The 18,023-nt window shown below is 49.5% G+C and overlaps 1 protein-coding gene across 1 annotated transcript; it reads right to left on the minus strand.

Moving 5' to 3' along the window:
• Positions 1-285: 285 nt before the first annotated feature.
• On the minus strand, positions 286-2,832 carry LOC125920786 (uncharacterized). The gene is made up of 3 exons (XM_049627948.1): positions 2,787-2,832; positions 1,438-2,030; positions 286-976 (listed from the first exon to the last, which is right to left on the minus strand). The coding sequence occupies exons 1-3, from the start codon at positions 2,830-2,832 to the stop codon at positions 836-838; spliced, it is 780 nt and encodes a 259-aa protein (XP_049483905.1). The 3' UTR covers positions 286-835.
• Between the last annotated feature and the right edge of the window lie 15,191 nt (positions 2,833-18,023).

The raw sequence follows: 18,023 nt of genomic DNA on the forward strand, positions 1-18,023 counted from the left end.
CTGCTCCTGCCCTCGCAGCTCGTCCCGGGAAGCCGGGGCCTCCTGGCACCCCCCTCGGCCCCCGGGACTCTCCTCCGGCGGCATCTCAGCTCTGTGGCCAAGCGTGCTGCCTGCTGGCCGGCCTCCAAGCTCACCTCCGCCGCACCTCCCAGGGGCTCAGGACACCAGGGGTCAGGAGGACGCTCTGGGACGGTCCCGACAGGTGCACTTTCCTGCCCCACTGAGGGCAGTCGGGCTGACAGGGTGTGGATGGAGAAGAGAGAAGCGTGGCTTCACCCCCGCGTTGTTTCCACGGGCCTCCCTCCTCCTCACCCTCCTCGCCCTCACAGTCACCCACATGCGTCCTGACGGGGGGCTCTGCTCACCCAATGTCCCTCGGCCTCTCCTACAAGTGGCCGTCTTTGCTCCTGGGAGGGGAGGACCTAGGCAGCAGGGCAGGAGTGAGGAAGATGGGCTCCTGCCCTGCCCTTGGCAGGACCCTCCCCGAGGACCCCTCTGAGCACGAACACTCCGGAACCAAATTCTAAGCCGCTGCCCAGAACGCACCCTGCTAGCACGCATCAGTGGTGTTTTCCGGAGGAGACACGGGTCACACAGCTCCGAGGGCGCCATGTCTGAGCATTTCATCATAAAGGTTTGCAGACACGTCTCAGGCCAGCGTGCCCTTGGGTCTCCACAGGTCCCCTCCCCGTCTCCTCTGGCCCAGAAGCTTCCCGGAGCCGAGTCTATGGGTTGTCCTTGGCCTCCCTGTGTCCCGGTGGACCCTGGTAGAATATCGTTCTCTGATGTAGAGTGGGGCATGGCCTGGGGCACTCGCCCCCCAGCCCGTCATCTCCTAAAAACAGGTGCCCTGGCTCAGCCCCCTGTCCACTCCCTGCCTTTCGGCCACCGGGACGGAGCTCCGTGCTCCGAAGGGCCAGCAGCTGGCTTCTGGTTTAGACGGCTTCTTGCTAACGGCTTCCATCGGGCTGCACTCCTAAAGGGGAATGTGGGGGCGCGTTACCCTCCAGCCCAGGCGTTGTGCACGCAGGGCACCCTGACCCCTGAGCCCTCCACCCGCACCTCCCTTCAGCCCCCAGGCCGGTCCCTGAAAGTCCCCAGGAGCCGGGCACGTGGGGGCATTTCTTAGGGACCACCTGCTCCAAACATTTGGAGGGTGGGCTCATCTTATATTTTTAATTAAAAATATTAACTTAATTTTCTGAAAAGGTTATAGTTGGTTCACTCCTCAGAAAGTGTAAAGAGCAGTGTCCCTCCACCCCTGCCCGACCTCTCCCAGGACCCCGCACCCACCACGTGTCACTGTTACCACTGCTAGAAAAGTCGCTCCCAGAGACAAACTGCAACTGTGCGTATTTTCCTCCTCCTTTTGCAAAGTAGTAACAGTTTTTTCCCTTCATCTTGCTTCTTTCAACCAATGATACATTCAACAATTACCTGTTGCGCTGGTCGTGCGGGGCGTGAGGACAGCAGGAGGCTCAGCCGAGAGCGGGACCGAGGGCGGTGTGCAGACACAGACAATCTCGGCGATGAACCTGTGCAGACAGGGAACCGGGAAGCGAGGCCCGGGGCCGGAGGAGGGTGGCCGCACGAATCCTGTGGCCAGAGCTCCAGGGTCTGAGTTGAAAGCCTGCAGGCACCCAGAGGGAGGGCAGTCCTGGGCAGGAAAGGGGAGTCTGAGGTGATGGGAGCCCACTCGTCCCCAGGACCTTGAGGATGGTGGGGGTCGCCGCTGAAGCTGAGGTGGGAAGCTCTTGGAGGGTTTGAGGGAGGACGACTTGATCTGACCCGTCTTGTCGGCTCAGCAGCTCGGGCCGCGTCCAGTCCCCTCGGGGTCCCAGGCTGCCGGGGGGCGGCCTCCACTCGCCGATGGCGGAGGGAAGCTCCTTGGCCACACCTGGAGGGGGCATCCCTCGGCTGCCCACATCCCACGGGCACCCGGGCGCAGGGCCCTGGGAAGCACACATTCTCCTGCTGAAGTGGCTGTGGCCCCGCTCTGCGCCTGTGGGGTCGCTCCTTCCACTGGGGGGCTGGGAAGGAAAGGCAGAACTTCAGTTTGGACTTGTTTGTTTCTGGTGCCTATTACCATCTGGATGAAAGTGTCTCAGGCAGCTGGGGCCTGTGACGGTTAATTTTATGTGTCAACTTGATGAGGCCACGGGGTGCCCAGGCATTTGGTCAAACGTTACTCCGCCGGGGTGTTTCTGGACAAGATTGACGTTTAAAGCAGGAGACTAAGTAAGCAGATGCCCTCTCTGGGCAGGTGGGTCTCGTCCAATCAGATGAAGGGCTGGAGAGAGAAAGAAGACTGACCTACCCCAAGTTAGAAAGGATTCACCCGCTCGATGGCCTTTGAACTGGGGTATCAGCCTCTCCCTGCTCCTGACTGGAACTCAACCAGCCGTCCTGCACCTCCGGCCTCCCCACTCAGCCTCACCTCACTGTGTCAGCTTCTGTAATCCCATGAGCCATTGCTCACAACAAACCTTTCTCTGTTCACACCTGTTGGTTCTGAGTCTCTGGAGGGCCGTGTGAAATGCAGGTGTGCTGGCCTGGAATTCGAGGGGGAGGTGTAGACGGCACACCTGGGTGTCGGCTTGCCGTCGTGAACGGGGGAACGCCGTAAGAGGAAGTGTGCACGGACGAGTCGGGGACAGACCGAGGGGCAGCGCGTGCGGGGAGCCGCGTGGCCTCCGGGGGTGGGGTGGGGGTGGGGGGCACACGGCGACGCTTTCCCCAGCCCTGGGAGCCGGCTCCTTGCTCTGCAAACAGCACGACAGCGTTACCTGGGATCTCACGCCACTCGGCCTGCCGGAAGCAAGGGCACGTCATTTGGAATCTGGCTCCACCAGCCCCGTAGGGGAGGTGAGCTCATCATGTTAAGATGACGAATGGAGCAAATCCTCTAGCCTAGCAACTCCTGGAGCGGCCGTGTCCTCCCCGGTCGATGAGCGGCGGCTGCATTAAGGTTCCTGGACGCTGGCCGGTGTGGTTCACGGTAGCTGCTTAAGGCTTCCGTCTGTTACCATCCAGGCTGCGGGGCCAAGCTGGCGTCTGAAGGACATTCGTCTGTTTAACGGGTAGTCTCTGGAGGGCTCCGGTTGTCCTTCTAGGTTTCTCCTTCCTGGGGACGCGTCTTTGCTGCTCATTTCCTGCCGGGTGGCTGCTTCCCTGGGCTCCGCTCGCCTGCGGCTCAGAGCACCCCCTCCCGCTGGACCGCCAGCCCGGGGGCCGGGGGCTCGCCCTGGCAAATGTGACCTCCGGCTGTGCCCTCGGGTTCCCGCCGTGCCCGTGGCGGCAGATGTGCATCTGACGATGTGGAGACATCTGAAGGAGAGCTTATGAGACACTAATGTGCGATTGTGCGCAGCAAACCCACCGTGTCTCTTCGTACAGTTTCGACCAGACTTTCAGCAGCGACACTTCTGCGGTGCTGACGACTCTCCAGATGCTGATGGGTGCTTGACGTGTATTTGCCTATTTGACCTTCAGAACAACCCACGAGGTTCCCGCCCACGGTGAGAAGATCCACGCGGCCGGAGGGGGGCCTTCGGGGGCGGCACAGCCGGGGCGTGAGGCGGGCCCCCCCGGGGTCCCTCCGCGGCGCCTGCTCTCCCGCGGACACGAGGGGCGGAGGCGTCACCACGACCCCGAGGATGGCTCGCCCGTGCCTGCGATGGGGAATTCGCCAGGCCCCGCCCTGAAGGAGGCGCCCGGCCTTTGCAAGAAAACGCACAGACCCAGGAGCACAGGATGACGGGCCCTCTTTCGTCAGTAACCGCGTGGAAAGGCATAAATCGTAACGGGAGGGGAAACTGGTGGACTGGGAGAAGACAACAAAACCAAACACCAAGCAACAGAATGATGACAAACCGGGAGAGACATCCACAAGCTGTGCAGCAAGCCAGGGGCCGCTGTCCTGCTATTTAAAGAACGTTTACGTGTCCATCAGAGAGAGACAAAGAAAGATCAGTAGGCAGGTAACCGGTGGGACGGCACCAGATCGACACATCGGCAAGACAGTAAACTGAACCAGAGTGACAACATGCCACGCTCCAGTTGTCGGATTAGGAAGTACTACAAGGAATGTCATTCCCGCGCAGAGGGAACGTGGGGGACACTGGAGTTTTTGCCACCTGTTTCTGCAGGATCCTTCAACAACACCTCCCAGAAACCTCTACAAGGTGCACGATTTGTTGGCAATTCATCCAGATGATACGGTGAGATATTTGCCACCAAACAGATGCACACCGGTGTTTTCATAACTTTCTTACACACCTAGGACCTGAGCAAACTGAGTGGTCAACAGCACCAGATTAGGGGCACCTCAGCCGGTTAAGCATGCGACTCTTTTTCTTTTTTTTTTTTTTTTTTTTATTAATTTTTTTTAATGTTTATTTATTTTTGATAGAGAGACAGAGAGTGAACAGGGGAGGGGCAGAGAGAGAGGGAGACACAGAATCTGAAGCAGGCTCCAGGCTCCGAGCCATCAGCCCAGAGCCTGACGCGGGGCTCGAACTCATGGACTCACAGACTCGCAGACCGTGAGATCGTGACCTGAGCTGAAGTCGGACGCTTAACCGACTGAGCCACCCAGGCGCCCCTCTTTTTCTTTTTAATGCTTCTTTTTGAGAGAGAGACAGAGACAGAGCGCAAGGTGGGGAGGGGCAGAGAGAGAGAGGGAGACACAGAATCCGAAGCGGGCTCCAGGCTCCCAGCTGTCGGCACACAGCCCGACGCGGGGCTCGAACTCACGAACCCCAAGATCATGACCTGAGCCGAAGTCAGATGCTTAACCGACTGAGCCACCCGGACGCCCTTAAGCATCTGACTCTTGGTTTCAGCTGAGTCATGATCCCAGGGTCTCGGCAGCGAGCCCCACATCAGGCTCTGTGCTGAGTGTGGACCCTGCTTGAGATTCTCTCTCTCTCTCTCTCTCTCCCTCTGCCCCTCTCCCCTGCTCTCTCTCTTGCAAAAATAAACTTCCAACAATACAAGATTAGCCAATAAGTTGTATCTATTCAAGTAACGTCAGTAGATGCGACTATTAAAATGACCCAGTAGGTCTGCACCTACTGACTTAACTGCTAGTGATGTGATTATCACATAAAAATTGTACACAGTAGGTCATATACTGCATACTCATATAAACCATGTGCCTGTTCTGTGTGTCGCATAGACACAGATATGAGCCATTTTTCTCTGTGATGGGCTCATGAGTGACTTCTTCTCCTTTTTCTTATTAATTTTATATTTTTCTGCGAGGAATATATATTCCTCATATAGTAAAAGCATTTCCCCATGGTATGAGCTGAACCTGCATTCTGTTCCCGAGGTGTCTGTCCTCTGGAAAACGCGGTCTGGAACGGCCATCTGCAGTCTTGCTCCGGACCCATCACCTGCTCAAAGCTCTGCTGAAGAGTAGAGCAGAGCCTTCTGGAAGGAAAAGCTTTGTAAGCTCCCTGCACTGGAAGAATCTGCAGGTCATTAAAGGCTCTCCTCAAAGCACCTCCGACTGGAGTCTGAGCCGGTTACCCAGCCCCACTGAGTGCCTGCTGTGTGCTCGGACACCCCTGGAGATGGAATGTTCTGGAACTGCAGCAGCAGGTTAGAACGGGAGCGCCGGCACAGACACCCACCGTCCAATCCCCGGGTGGATACAGACCACAGCAAGCAGTGAGCAGAGCTTCAGCGAGGCACCGTAAACCCACTGCTGCTGGGGAAACAGCGTTCAGAACAAAAACTCAGTGTCTGAGAATAACATTTCTAACGCAGTTCCAATTACAGAACAGAAGCTAATGTCATGAGGTGAGCAGAAAACACAGAGACGCCCAGCAATATTTTAGGAAGAAGGGGTGAAAGGAAATCTCACAGCTCACTGGGTGTGTTAGCAATCACACAGAACGTGTGCAGTGGCTCAAACTCGGGGGACTGAGTTTACTGCTCCCGCAAAGGGTCGCAAGAGGCTCTAGCCGGCGGGGCGGGCAGGGTGGGGGTGTCGGGGGTCCGAGCAGGAAAGAAGGTCCCTCCTCTGCTCAGCCATCAGGGAGGAGGCAACACCCCTGCCAGTGATGGCCGGGTCACCGCCAGCCAGCTCAGGAGGGTGAGAGGCCCTTCTGGGAGGGGCGTGTCGCTCCCACCCAGGGGCTGTCGGCTGGAACCTGGCCGGAGCCCAGCGGCCACAGGGCATTGGGAGATGAGGTCAGACCGCGGGGCAGGGACAGCATGAGACGGGTCTGTGACAGCTGACAGCCTGGGGCCTGCTTGGGATTCTCTCTCCCTCTCTCTCTGCCCCTCCCCAGCTCACACGCATGCACGCTCTTTCTCTCTCTCAAAAAAATTAATAGACTTAAAAACAAGAAAGAGAAGTTTGAATGTGGCCGTGGCATAGTCACAAGAGGCCCTCTCGCAGAGACACAGAGGGCGGCTCTAAGTCTGCCACTGAGAGTGGGAAACAGGGAATTCCTAGACCCACAAATCCGCCGGTTATGGACTATTCTTTCCCTTTAAATGCGCAACTATAGGGGCGCCTGGGTGGCGCAGTCGGCTAAGCGTCCGACTTCAGCTCAGGTCACGATCTCGCGGTCTGTGAGTTCGAGCCCCGCGTCAGGCTCTGGGCGGATGGCTCGGAGCCTGGAGCCTGTTTCCGATTCTGTATCTCCCTCTCTCTCTGCCCCTCCCCCGTTCATGCTCTGTCTCTCTCTGTCCCAAAAATAAATTAAAAACGTTGAAAAAAAAAATTTTAAATGCGCAACTATAGCGGGCAGAGTTATGAGCAGACAGAGAAACGTACTGGTTTTAGACTCACAAATCACTGCAATATTCATCTACGTGGTTCTTTTCAAGCAAAATTAAAGCAAATACCATAAAAATGTTGAATTGAAGATTTCGTTCCTAAGAAGAACTTTTGTGGCAAACATTGCATATCTTTGAATGGCCTTTAATATTTTTAAACAAATTTTCCTGCATTCTCTCTGTTTTTTTTTTTTTTTGATCTCCGTACGACTTTGCTCTGACCACACTTATTTTTCTAAATTCTTTTGTAATCGAATACTGTATTTTCAGTTTGTACCAAAACTATGTGAAAGTTACCTCGACCAAGAAGTCCCTAGACTAATGTTCACCAGATGGGCTGCGTCTGGCAGTCTGTGCAGAAGGCGTCTGCGTCCTGCCCAGATGGTCCGATTTCCTGAAAATGGGCTGGGCGGAGGAAGATAGGTGGACAGCCTGCCTCATCGCTGCTGCCAGGGTCCAGAAATGAAGAGAATTGCCAAGGAAGGAGAAGAAACCATCCCTCGTCTCTAAATCACCTTCAGATGGAAGGACGTCACATTGGAAATCCAACCGGAAGAAGATAAATTTAGTTGTGAGCCTAGAAATGACCTTATTCATTAATAACAATCTCCACCCAACGTATTTTTAATCAGCAGAACCCAAAACAATATTTAAAGCTGGAGCTGTTGAATATGGAAATTTCCTTGAGGATTACTTCTTACCAAAGGACTAAATCGTCTAGTGCCGGGAATCTAGTTTAGGGCTCGCTTGCTTTCCGCAGTGGGAGGCCCGGGGCCCACGGCCAGATCGCGAAAGCCGGGCCACGGTCTCGGTCTCCGTGTAGCACTCAGCCAATTCTTAGGATTTTCAAAAGGATTGAACGTATTCTGCAGGAAAATCTTAAAAGTTAACCATCCAACCGTTTGTTGGCTTATGAAACGTAATCTTGAGAGAAGAGATAAAAACAGCTCTAAAATTCTATCTCATTGAGCCCCTCCGAGAATAGACTTGTACAATCACAAAACGGAAGTGGCTTTTTTGCCACAGCATCTGGCTACCCGGTCTCGACCACCACAGCTTTTGGATACGCAATTTAAAAGAGCAGCATGAAAGGGGTGATGTCCATATTGGCAATGCCTCTCCCTCATCACGTTTGTGTAAAATAAATGCCTAATGTTTTAACAACGACTTTGAGTTTATTGCTTTTATTTTTAAGTTTTAAGCAATTAATTTTTGTGTTTTGTAATCGTCTATTCTCCTACCTGGAAGCAGTAGGCGCCGGGCGCCCCCGTGGATGGGAGTCTCGCCCCTCCCCCGTCCCCAGCACCTTCCAGGGCTTCTCGCCGTCCGATATCCTTGCATGTCTCCTACTTGCTTTATTGATTTTATCGATCTTTTAGCCCCTGGCCATAAAGATGAAGAAATCAGCACACTTGTCCTGATTCCCAAAGACAGTTGACCCTGAACAACGCAGGCGTGAGAGGCACAACCCCCTGCCCCCCCACGGAGTCTAAAATCCACGTGTCACTTTTGACCCCTCCAGACTTAATCCGCCAAGAAGCCTCACTGATAGCATAAACAAGTCAATTAACACATATTTTGCGTGTTGTATGTCTTATATGCTGCGTTCTTACAGTAAAGTAATGTAGAGACAAGAAAATGTAAGTAAGCAAATCATAAGGAAGAGAGGCGCCCCAGTGGCCCACTGGGTGGAGCATCCCACTTTGGCTCAGGTCATGATCTCATGGTTCATGAGTTTCGAGCCTCACGTCGGGCTCACTGCGCTCAGTGCAGATCCTGCCTCGGACCCTCTGTCCTCCTCTCTCTTTCTGTCCTTCTCCTGCTCATGCTCTCTCTCTCGAAAATAAGACATTAAAAAAAGGAAGAAAACAATAAGGAAGAGAAAATACATTTACTGTACTGTATTTGTCGAGAAAAATCCACTTGTCCACGGGCCCAGGGGTCAGCCAGACTTGCTTCTTCTAAACCGCTGTGAGGGCTATGACTTCTCTGTAGTCAGAAATCTATTACTGAACACTCTTGCAAATTTGTTCTAGCCTTAGTCCTATAGTTAAATAGACACAAGTCTCACTGCGGGTTATTTTGATGTTTTCTAACTCATTTCTCAGTTGGCTGAGGTTTGCCCTCCAGCTCACAGGAATAACATCCCCTGAGCTTTGCTTGTGGAAAGGTGTTGGCTGGTCGCCTTTCACTTATGACACCTCAGCTGGATACGAAATTGGGCTCCTGTCGTCTGCCCCTGAGACTCTCCCGGGTGCCGTCCTGCTAACTTCTAGCATCAGTTATGGCTGCAGAGGCGTCTCAGGCCTGACTGATGTTTCCTTTTATAACTAACCTTATGCTCTTGCTAGGCTGCTAAGAAAATATTTTTATTTCAATTAATGGAAGCTTAGTAAATTTCCAGGGTGTCTTACTGTCGACAATAGGGTGTTAATTTTTCTTGAAATCCAATGTGACATTTTTAACCTAAAGTGTGTTTCCCTTTATTATAAAGAGGATGCTTAAATTGTATTCTTAAATTACATGTTCTGTTCCTTAGTGTAATTTTCTTCCTCAGGGGCTCCAATTGTGCCCAGGGTGAATCTCTGTTGACTATTTTCCATTTTGCTTTCAATTGCTTTTTTAAGAAAACATCATGTTGTGGGAGATTTCCAGCACGTACACGTACACAGAATCGTGTCATGCACTTGGATGTACCCGCCCCCTCAATACCCGTCCACGTTCTTCCATTCTTGTGACGTCATCAGCACCCAGAGTCCACACTTTACATCAGGGTCCACACTGAGTGCTGTACAGTCTGTGGGTGTGGAAAAATGTGTAATGACAGGTAGCCACCATTATAGTTAAAAATCCTCTGTGCTCACGTAACCACCCCTGCGTCCTCCCCGCCCCCTGGCAACCACTGATCCTTTGACTCTCTCCATGGTCCTGCCTTTTCCAGAATTCCAGGTAGTTGGAATCATACAGGATGCAGCCTCTTCAGACTGGCTTTTGTCACTTGGTGAGATGCACTTAAGGACCCTCCGTGTCTTTTTAATAAATTTTTTGTTATGTTTATTTATTTTGAGAGAGAGAGAGAGAGAGACAGAGCATGAGTGGGGGAGGGGCAGAGAGAGAGGGAGACACAGAATCCAAAGCAGTATCCAGGTTCCGAGCTGTCAGCACGGAGCCCGACGCTGGGCTTGAGCCCACAAGCGTGAGATCGTGACCTGAGCCGAAGTCAGACGCTTAACTGAGCCACCCAGGCGCCCCGGGGACCTTCCGTGTCTTTTCGTGGCGTGACGGCCCATTTCTTCTTAGCGCCGAAGACCATCCCGTTGTCTAGACGCAGCCGTGTGTTTGCCCATCACCTCCCGAAGGGCACCTTGGTTGCTTCCAAGGTTTGGCAGTTATGAATAAAGGCAGCTGGAAACATTCACGAGCAGGGGTTTGTGTGGGCACCTGTTTTCAGCTCCTTTGGGTACATATCAAGGAGCACAATGGCTGGGGTGCATGCTAAGAGCGTGTTTAGCTTTGTAACATGCTGCCAACTGTCTTCAAAAGTGGCTGCACCATCGTGTGTCCCCACCAGCAGTGAGACCCCCGTTGCTCCACACCCTCCCCCGGATTTGGTGTCACCAGGGTTCCAGATTTTGGCCACACTAGTAAACGTGCAGTGGTATCTCCTTGTTTTGACTTGGATTTCCCTGATAGCATATGGTATGAAGCCTCTTCTCATATGCTTAGTAGTTGCCATCCATACATTTTCTTTCATGAGGGATCTGTTGCCATCTTTGGCTTAAATTTTTTAATTTTATTTTCCTATTGTTGAATTTTAAGAGCTCTTTGTATATTGTGGATAACAGCTCTTTATCAGATATATGTTTTGCAAATATTTTCTGCTGATCTGTGGCTTGTCCTTTTGTTCCCGACAGTGTCTATTACAGAGGAAAAATTTTAATTTTGATGAAATCCAGCTTACCAGTTCTGTCCTTCATGCAGTGTGCCTTTGGTGTTGTATCTAAAAAGTTATCGCCAAACCCGTGGTTATCTAGGTTTTCTCCTATATTACCTTCTAGGAGGTTTATAGTTTTTCATTTTATGTGTACATCTATGATCCATGGTGAGTTAATTTTTGTGAAGGGTGTAAGGTTTGTGTCTAGATTAATTTCTTTTCCGTGTGGATGTCCCATTGTTCTAGCTCCTTTTGTTGAAAAAACTACCTTGGCTCCACTGTATTGCCTTTGCTCCTTTACTGAAGATCAGTTAAGTATATTTATGTGGTATATTTCTGGGCTGTCTGTTCTGTGCCATTGGCCTAATTCTCTATTCTTTCGCCAACACCACACTGCCTTGATTATTGTAGCTTGAGAGTATGTCTTGAAGTCAGGTAGGGTGAGTCCTCCAACTTCGTTCTTCTCCTCTAATACTGAACTGACTCTTCCCAGTATTTCGCCTCTCCATATAAAGTTTATTTTGGCCAGGGGCAGGGGGGCCTGGGTGGCTCAGTCAGTTAAGCGTCCAGTTTCAGCTCAGGTCACGAACTCACAGTTCATGAGTTGGAGCCCCACGTCAGGCTCTGTGCTGACAGCTCAGAGCCCAGAGCCTGCTTTGGATTCTGTGTCTCCCTCTCTCTCTGCCCCTTCCCCACTCTCTCTCTCTCTCTCTCTCTCTCAAAAATAAATAAACATAAAAAAATTAAAAATTATTTTTTTTTACTGTTCGTTTATTTTTGAGAGAGGGGACATGTGCATGCATGTGAGCAAAGGGAGGGGCAGAGAGAGAGAATCCCAAGCAGGCTCCATGCTGTCAGCCCAGAGCCCGATGTGGAGCTTGATCCCAGGAACCATGGGATCATGACCTGAGCCGAAATCAAGACTCGGACGTTTAACTGACTGAGCCACCCAGGCACCCCTCCCCGTATAAACTTTAGAATCAGTTTGTCAATATCCACAAAATAACTTCATGGGATTTTTATTGGGATTGTGTTGAACCTGCAGATCAAATTGGGAAGAGCTCACATCTTGACAATGCTGAGTCTTTCTATCCATGAACATGGACCATCTCTGCATTTATTTAGCTCTTTGACTTCTTTCATCAGAGATTTGTACTTTTCCTCACGCAAATCTTGTACATATTTTGTTAGATTCAAATCTAAATATTTCATTTCGGGAGAGTGCTAATGTAAATGGTATTGTGTTCTTAATTTCAAGTTCCATTTGTTTATTGCTGGCAAATGGGAAAACAATTGACATTTGTATATTATTCTTGCAATCCTGTAACCTTCCTATAACCACCTATTTGTTCCAGGAATTGAGGTTTTTCATCAGTCCTTCTGGATTTTCTACATAGACACTCATGTCATCTGCAACATAGTTCCATTTCTTCTTTCTCAATCTCTGTGCCCTTCCCCCCTTTTTTATTGCTTGGGTGAGACTTCTGTATGATATTAAAAGTCAGTGAGAGGGGTACATCCTTGACTTATACCTGATTTTAGTGGGAAAGCTTCAAGTTTCTCACCATTAAGTATGACGCCAGCTGTAGGTTTTCTGTAGATATTCTTTGCCAAGTTGAGGAGGTTCTCTTCTATTTCTGTTTACCAAGAGTGCTTACCATGAATAGATGTTGGATTTTGCCAAATGTCTTTATTGCATCTGTTGATATGATATGTGATTTTTCTTCTTTAGCATGCTCAGACAATGGATTAACTGATTTCTGAGTGTTGACTCAGTCTTGCTTACCTAAGACAAATCTCACTTGCTTGTGATGTATAGTTATTTTTATACTTTGTTGGATTCAATTTGCTAATAATTTGTTGAGGATTTTTGCGTCAATGCTCCTGGGAGATATTGATGTATAGTTTTCTTTTCTTGCAATGTCTTTGTCTGGTTTTTGTATTAAGGTAATGCAGGTCACATCAAATGAATTAAGAAGTATTCCCTCTGCTTCTGTCTTCTGCAAGAAATTGTAAATAAATGGTAGAATTTCTTCCTTGAGTGTTTGGTAGAATTCACCACTAAACCCATCTGGGCCTGGTGCTTTCTGTTTTGAAAGGTCATTAAGTCTTGATTCAATACCTTTAATAGATATAGGCGTCTTCAGATTGTCTGTTTCTTCTTGTGTGGGTTTTGGAAGATTGTGTCTTTCAAGGAATTGATCTTTTCCACCTGGGCTATCACCTTTGTGAGCACAGAATTATTCACCATACTCATCATTTTGACGTCCTGGGAACCCTTCGTGTTGGCCTCTCTCTCATTTCTGATACTAGTAATTTGTGCACTCCTTTTTCTTAGAGGCTTATTGATTTTATCGATCTTTTCAAAGAACCATCCTTTGGCTTTGTTGACTTTATCTATTAATTCCCTCTTTTTATTTTCATTGAGTTCTGTCCCGATTTTTATTATTTCTTTTCATCTGCCTACTTTAGATTTAATTTTCTCTTCTTTTTCTAGTTTCCCAAGATAGAAGCTTAGATGATCGATCTCAAATCTTTCTTCTTTTCTAATATAGGCATTTAATGCTATAAATTCCCCTGCCAAACACTGCTTTCACTGCATCACACAAATTCTAACAAATTGTTTTTCATTTATCTCAAAACATTTTTAAATTTCTCTTGAGATTCCTTCTTTGATCCATGTGTTCTTTAGAAGTGTTGTTTTTTTTTTTTATCTCTGTGTATTTGGGGATTTTTCAGTTACCTTTCTATTATTGATTTCTCGTTCAATTCCATTGTGGTCTGAGAGCACACATTGTATGGTTTCTATTCTTTTAAATTTGTTGAGGTGTGTTTATGGCCCAGAATGTGGTCTGCCTTCATGAAAGTTCCACGTGAGCTTAGGCAAATGGGTATCCTGCTGCTATTGAAGTGGTCTATGGATGTCAACTGCACCCAGTTGATTGATGGTGATGTTGAGTTCAGCTATGTCCTTACTGATTTTCAGCCTAGCGGAGACTCCACATTTTTATTCAATTATTTGATCGCTGTTACTGCTGTATGGTGCTCCTATGACTGCTGTCACGATTTTCTATTGATCTTTGGTTTTCAGTGCTTTGACTATGATGTACATAAGCGTGGTTTTCTTGGTATTTATTCTGCCCGGGGTTTGCTGAGCTTCTTCTTAAATCTATCAATTTATCTTTTCCAACAGAATTGGAAAATGTTCAGCTGTTATTTCTCTCCTCTCTTCCTTAGACTGTAATTAAATGTATACTCAACTTCTTAATATTACCTATGGGCTCCTGAGAGTCATTTCGTTTTCTGAGTCTTTTTTTCCTCTCTGTCCTTCCGATTGCAGGAGCACATTAAAAAGTGATCGATAACGTTATCTGTCTATTTAAAAGTGAGCTAGAGCCCGCTCTGGGGCCGAGGATTATTAAATATAGGAAATTCATCCTGTGTCCCCACCCCCGTCCTCTCCAAATCCTCCTGCTTTGGGGCACTACCCCGAGTCCTCATGGCAGTGCTGTCGTCTACCGTGGTGAGTTTCTGGTTGTCATCTGTGAAAGGGATGGTCTGATCAGGAGCTACCTGGCCGTGAATGGAAGCAGAAGCTGTTGTATTTGAGACTTTTGGTCACAAGAAGATCACAACACCAATATCCTCAAACATTAAGGCAACACTAGCAGAGGAGACATCAGCCATAGCCTGAACTCTCTCAGAGAAGAGTCACATTTCCTGATCAGATCTTCATAACTTCACACTAAAATTTCTTCAGATGCAAATAAGCACCACACATTTTATTTCTAACGTTGAAAATAGTTTACTGATTTATATTTAGACTGACAACCAAGTCATCTTTGTGCAAACAACAGTAAAGACCTTTCTGCAGCTCCAGCGTCGGGCGTGGGTAGGTTCCCTCGGGCTCTGCCACATCCACTCGGGGCTCACATTCCCAGGGAGGCCACAGCTGGGAACGGAATGGGCATTTGGTAATCAGCCGGCTTTGTGGCCTCATGTGCCCCATGGGATAGATGGAATCTGTCATGTTATTTTCCACTTTCCTTTGGTTGGGTGTTAAATTCACTTAAAAAAATAAGAAACAAACACAGTAACAAAACCCCAGGTTGAACATGTCCACCTTCAGCATCACTGCGCTCACCCCAGAGCCTGCTTCTCCCAGCCCCACGGTCGGGAGCTGTAGGGACCCGCCATCGCGGGCAGAGCATGTGTCACCCCCCGCTGTCTGGGCCCCGGTCTCAGCCAAAGAGATGACGTCGACTTGAGAGAGTCCAGCGTTGCTGTTGTGCTCGGGCTGTGAGGAAGGGTTCTGGAGCTGGCTTTGGGGGGACCGGGAGCCTCGGGGAGGGAGCGGTCCTCCAAGGCCCCTCCGTCGGCGTCCCACAGGCTGCGTGCTGTGCTCCTGGCAGTGCAGCCCCGAATCTAAGCCAGGCTGAGAGAGAAGCGCCTAACAGGTAAGTTTACATTAACAGCTAAGTGAGCTTCACACATCACACTGCGATGCAGTCGCACCAACAAAACGCCTCCCAGAGACTTGTAAAGTGATGAAATGCGAAAAGGCCACGAGCCAGCTCACGCTTTCCTCTTAAGGCCAGAATGGACCCTTGGAGCACATAAGCGTGTCCGGGCGATAACGCGGCCTTGGGTCAGCCTCACCGAGACCTGCGCCCTCCCCTGCCTTCCAGTGGCCACCTATTAAACTGCTCAGATGGGGCTTCTGCTTACGTGAATGAAGTATTCCGGTTAGAGGGATTCATTTGGAAAGGTGTTTGCACACTTTTGCTTTTTTTAGTGTTCTAATTTTTAAAACTTTTTATCGTAGGGGCGCCCGGGTGGCTCAGTCGGTTAAGTGTCCGACTCTTAATTTCGGCTCGGGTCAGGATCTCACGGTTCGTGGGTTCGAGCCCTGAGTCGGGCTCTGTGCTGATGGTGTGGAGCCTGCTTCTGATCCTCTCTCCCCCTCCCTCTCTTTCTCTCTCGCTCTGCCCCGCCCCTGCTCGTGCTCTCTCTCAAAAATGAGCATTAAAAAAACGTTTTATTGTCACATAAAACATAAATCGGGAAGATCACACAAAAGCAGCACAGCTGAACGAGCTGTGAAGCGATCGTCCATGAAGGAGAAGAATGTTGCCGACGCCCAGGAGCCCTGCCACGTGCTGCACGAGCTCCCCCCTTCCCTCCTCTCCAGCCTCTGCGACCTTGACTTTCATAGGAGTCACGTGCATGCATCTGTGCAGTTTTATCACCCGATGTGCACCTCTACACGCTGGTTGAGTCTTGCCCAGGCTCCTGTAAATCCGGTGTGCCATCCGGGTCTCCGAATCTATAGGGTCTCCCTCCAGCCTTGTCTTGTCCTTCTTCCTGGGCCAACTGGCCCAGAGGCTTCCGGAGCGGCCGAGTGCACCCTCGTGGTGCGGTGCAGCATGTTCCTCTGTCCTCCGTCTCCCGAGGGGTGGCGGGTGGATCAGGGACAGGGGCAGACTGAGATTCTGTCCCTCCGCCAGGACCCGGGAAACATGGCAGGTGGTCTTTCTTTGGGACGTCAGCAGCCGCCGCCTCTTAATACATGTATCTCTGAATTCACTGGGTCTACAACGTGGTGACGGTGTCATTTCACTATTTATATCATCCATGTATTAGTTATAGCACTGTCATAAAGAGACACTGGCCTCTTCTGTTACCTGGGTACCCAGGGTGACAGTTTGCACAAGGAGGGCAGGACAGATGCTTGACTTTCCCTTCACTTACAGTTTTCAGGATAATGAATTGACTCCCTGTCCTCTGAAGACGAGCAATTCTTTTATTTAACATCACAACGGAGTCATGGAGCTACACACGTCCCATGGGTCTGCGGCCATTGCCATGATCATGATGGAAGCTTGGGTTGTCCCTGTAAGGAAGAACCCCTTCAAACGGCTTCCTGGGTCTCCGTTTTTTTTAATAAATTTTAAATTTTGGACGACTTCTAGGTGTACAGAGAAGTTGCACAGATGGCACAGAGTCCACGTGCCTGTGCCCAGTTGCCCCTTCGCTAAGGGATCGCTGTGGTATCTCTGTCACAAATAACAAACCAATACTATTGCATTTATTTAACGTAAGTTCATGCATTTCTTAGATTTCATTAGTTTTCTCTTAACCTTTTTCTGTGCCAGGACCTCACCCAGGACACCACCGTATATCGTATTGTTGTTCGTTATTGGCCCTAACTCTTCTTTTCTTTTCCTTTCTATTTTTGTAAGATTTTGCCTGTAAGTAATCTCTGCCCCCAACGTGGGGTTCGAACCCACAACCCAAGATCAAGAGCCATAACCTCCACCAATGGAACCAGCCAGGTGCTCCTCAATCTCTTCTTCTAAAAACAACTTATTTTCTTTTTGTCATCGATGCTGCACAATGATAAATATATGGGTAGCTATGGAAAAATCATGGTAAGATTTGACTGTACATTTGCTTATCACTGTCCATGAAAACATTACATATATTACACAATTTTGGCGGTTTTACAAAATACCTGTGACATAGGGAAAGCCAGTGATAACGTTCCTGTTTTTCAAAACCAGAGGAGAAAGTGAGTGTCCAAGGAGGAGAAGGGCTTTTCCAGGCCCCGGAGGTCTCAGCTTTTCCCCTGGAAGATCCAGGGAGCTCAAAGGCTCTGGTCAGAACACACAGTGGCCTGAGCCCAGGGCCCGGAGGCGGCTCTGACCGCACCCGGGGGAGGAGAGGACTTCCCACTGACGGCGGTTCACCGGAGCTGTGGCCGAAGAAGCTTGTGGGTCAAGGATATGCTTAAGTCAGGAATGCAAAATCGTCTTTTCTTTTTTAATTAGGGGACATTACAATCACATAAGTTGAATATTGGTTCGCTTTAGTTGAATATTTTTTCTTTTTCTTTTTTTTTTAGTTGAATATTTTTTCTTCCTAAATTGTTTTACTTTGAAAAATTTCAAACTCGCAGAAAAGTTGAAATGATAGTGCAACGAACAGCTGTGTTCTCTGCTCCTACACGCACCCGTGTTAGACATTTTTATATTTGCTCCCTCCCTACACACACACACACACACACACAGACCTTTTTTTAGAGGGCACCAACCAATTTACGAATCAATATAAATAACATTTTAATGCAATATTTTACAAGTGGAATTGGATGGAAAGAACTCACGATGAGCAAACTATCAACATGGTAGACGCAGGAGAGGCACTACGCACCCCTGTCCCGATACGCGCCCCCGTCCCGATACGCCCCCCCGTCCCGATACGCGCCCCCGTCCGGATACGCGCCCCCGTCCGG

The sequence above is a fragment of the Panthera uncia genome, chromosome C2 (assembly GCF_023721935.1).
Source record: "Panthera uncia isolate 11264 chromosome C2, Puncia_PCG_1.0, whole genome shotgun sequence".
Classification (NCBI taxonomy): Eukaryota; Metazoa; Chordata; class Mammalia; order Carnivora; family Felidae; genus Panthera; species Panthera uncia.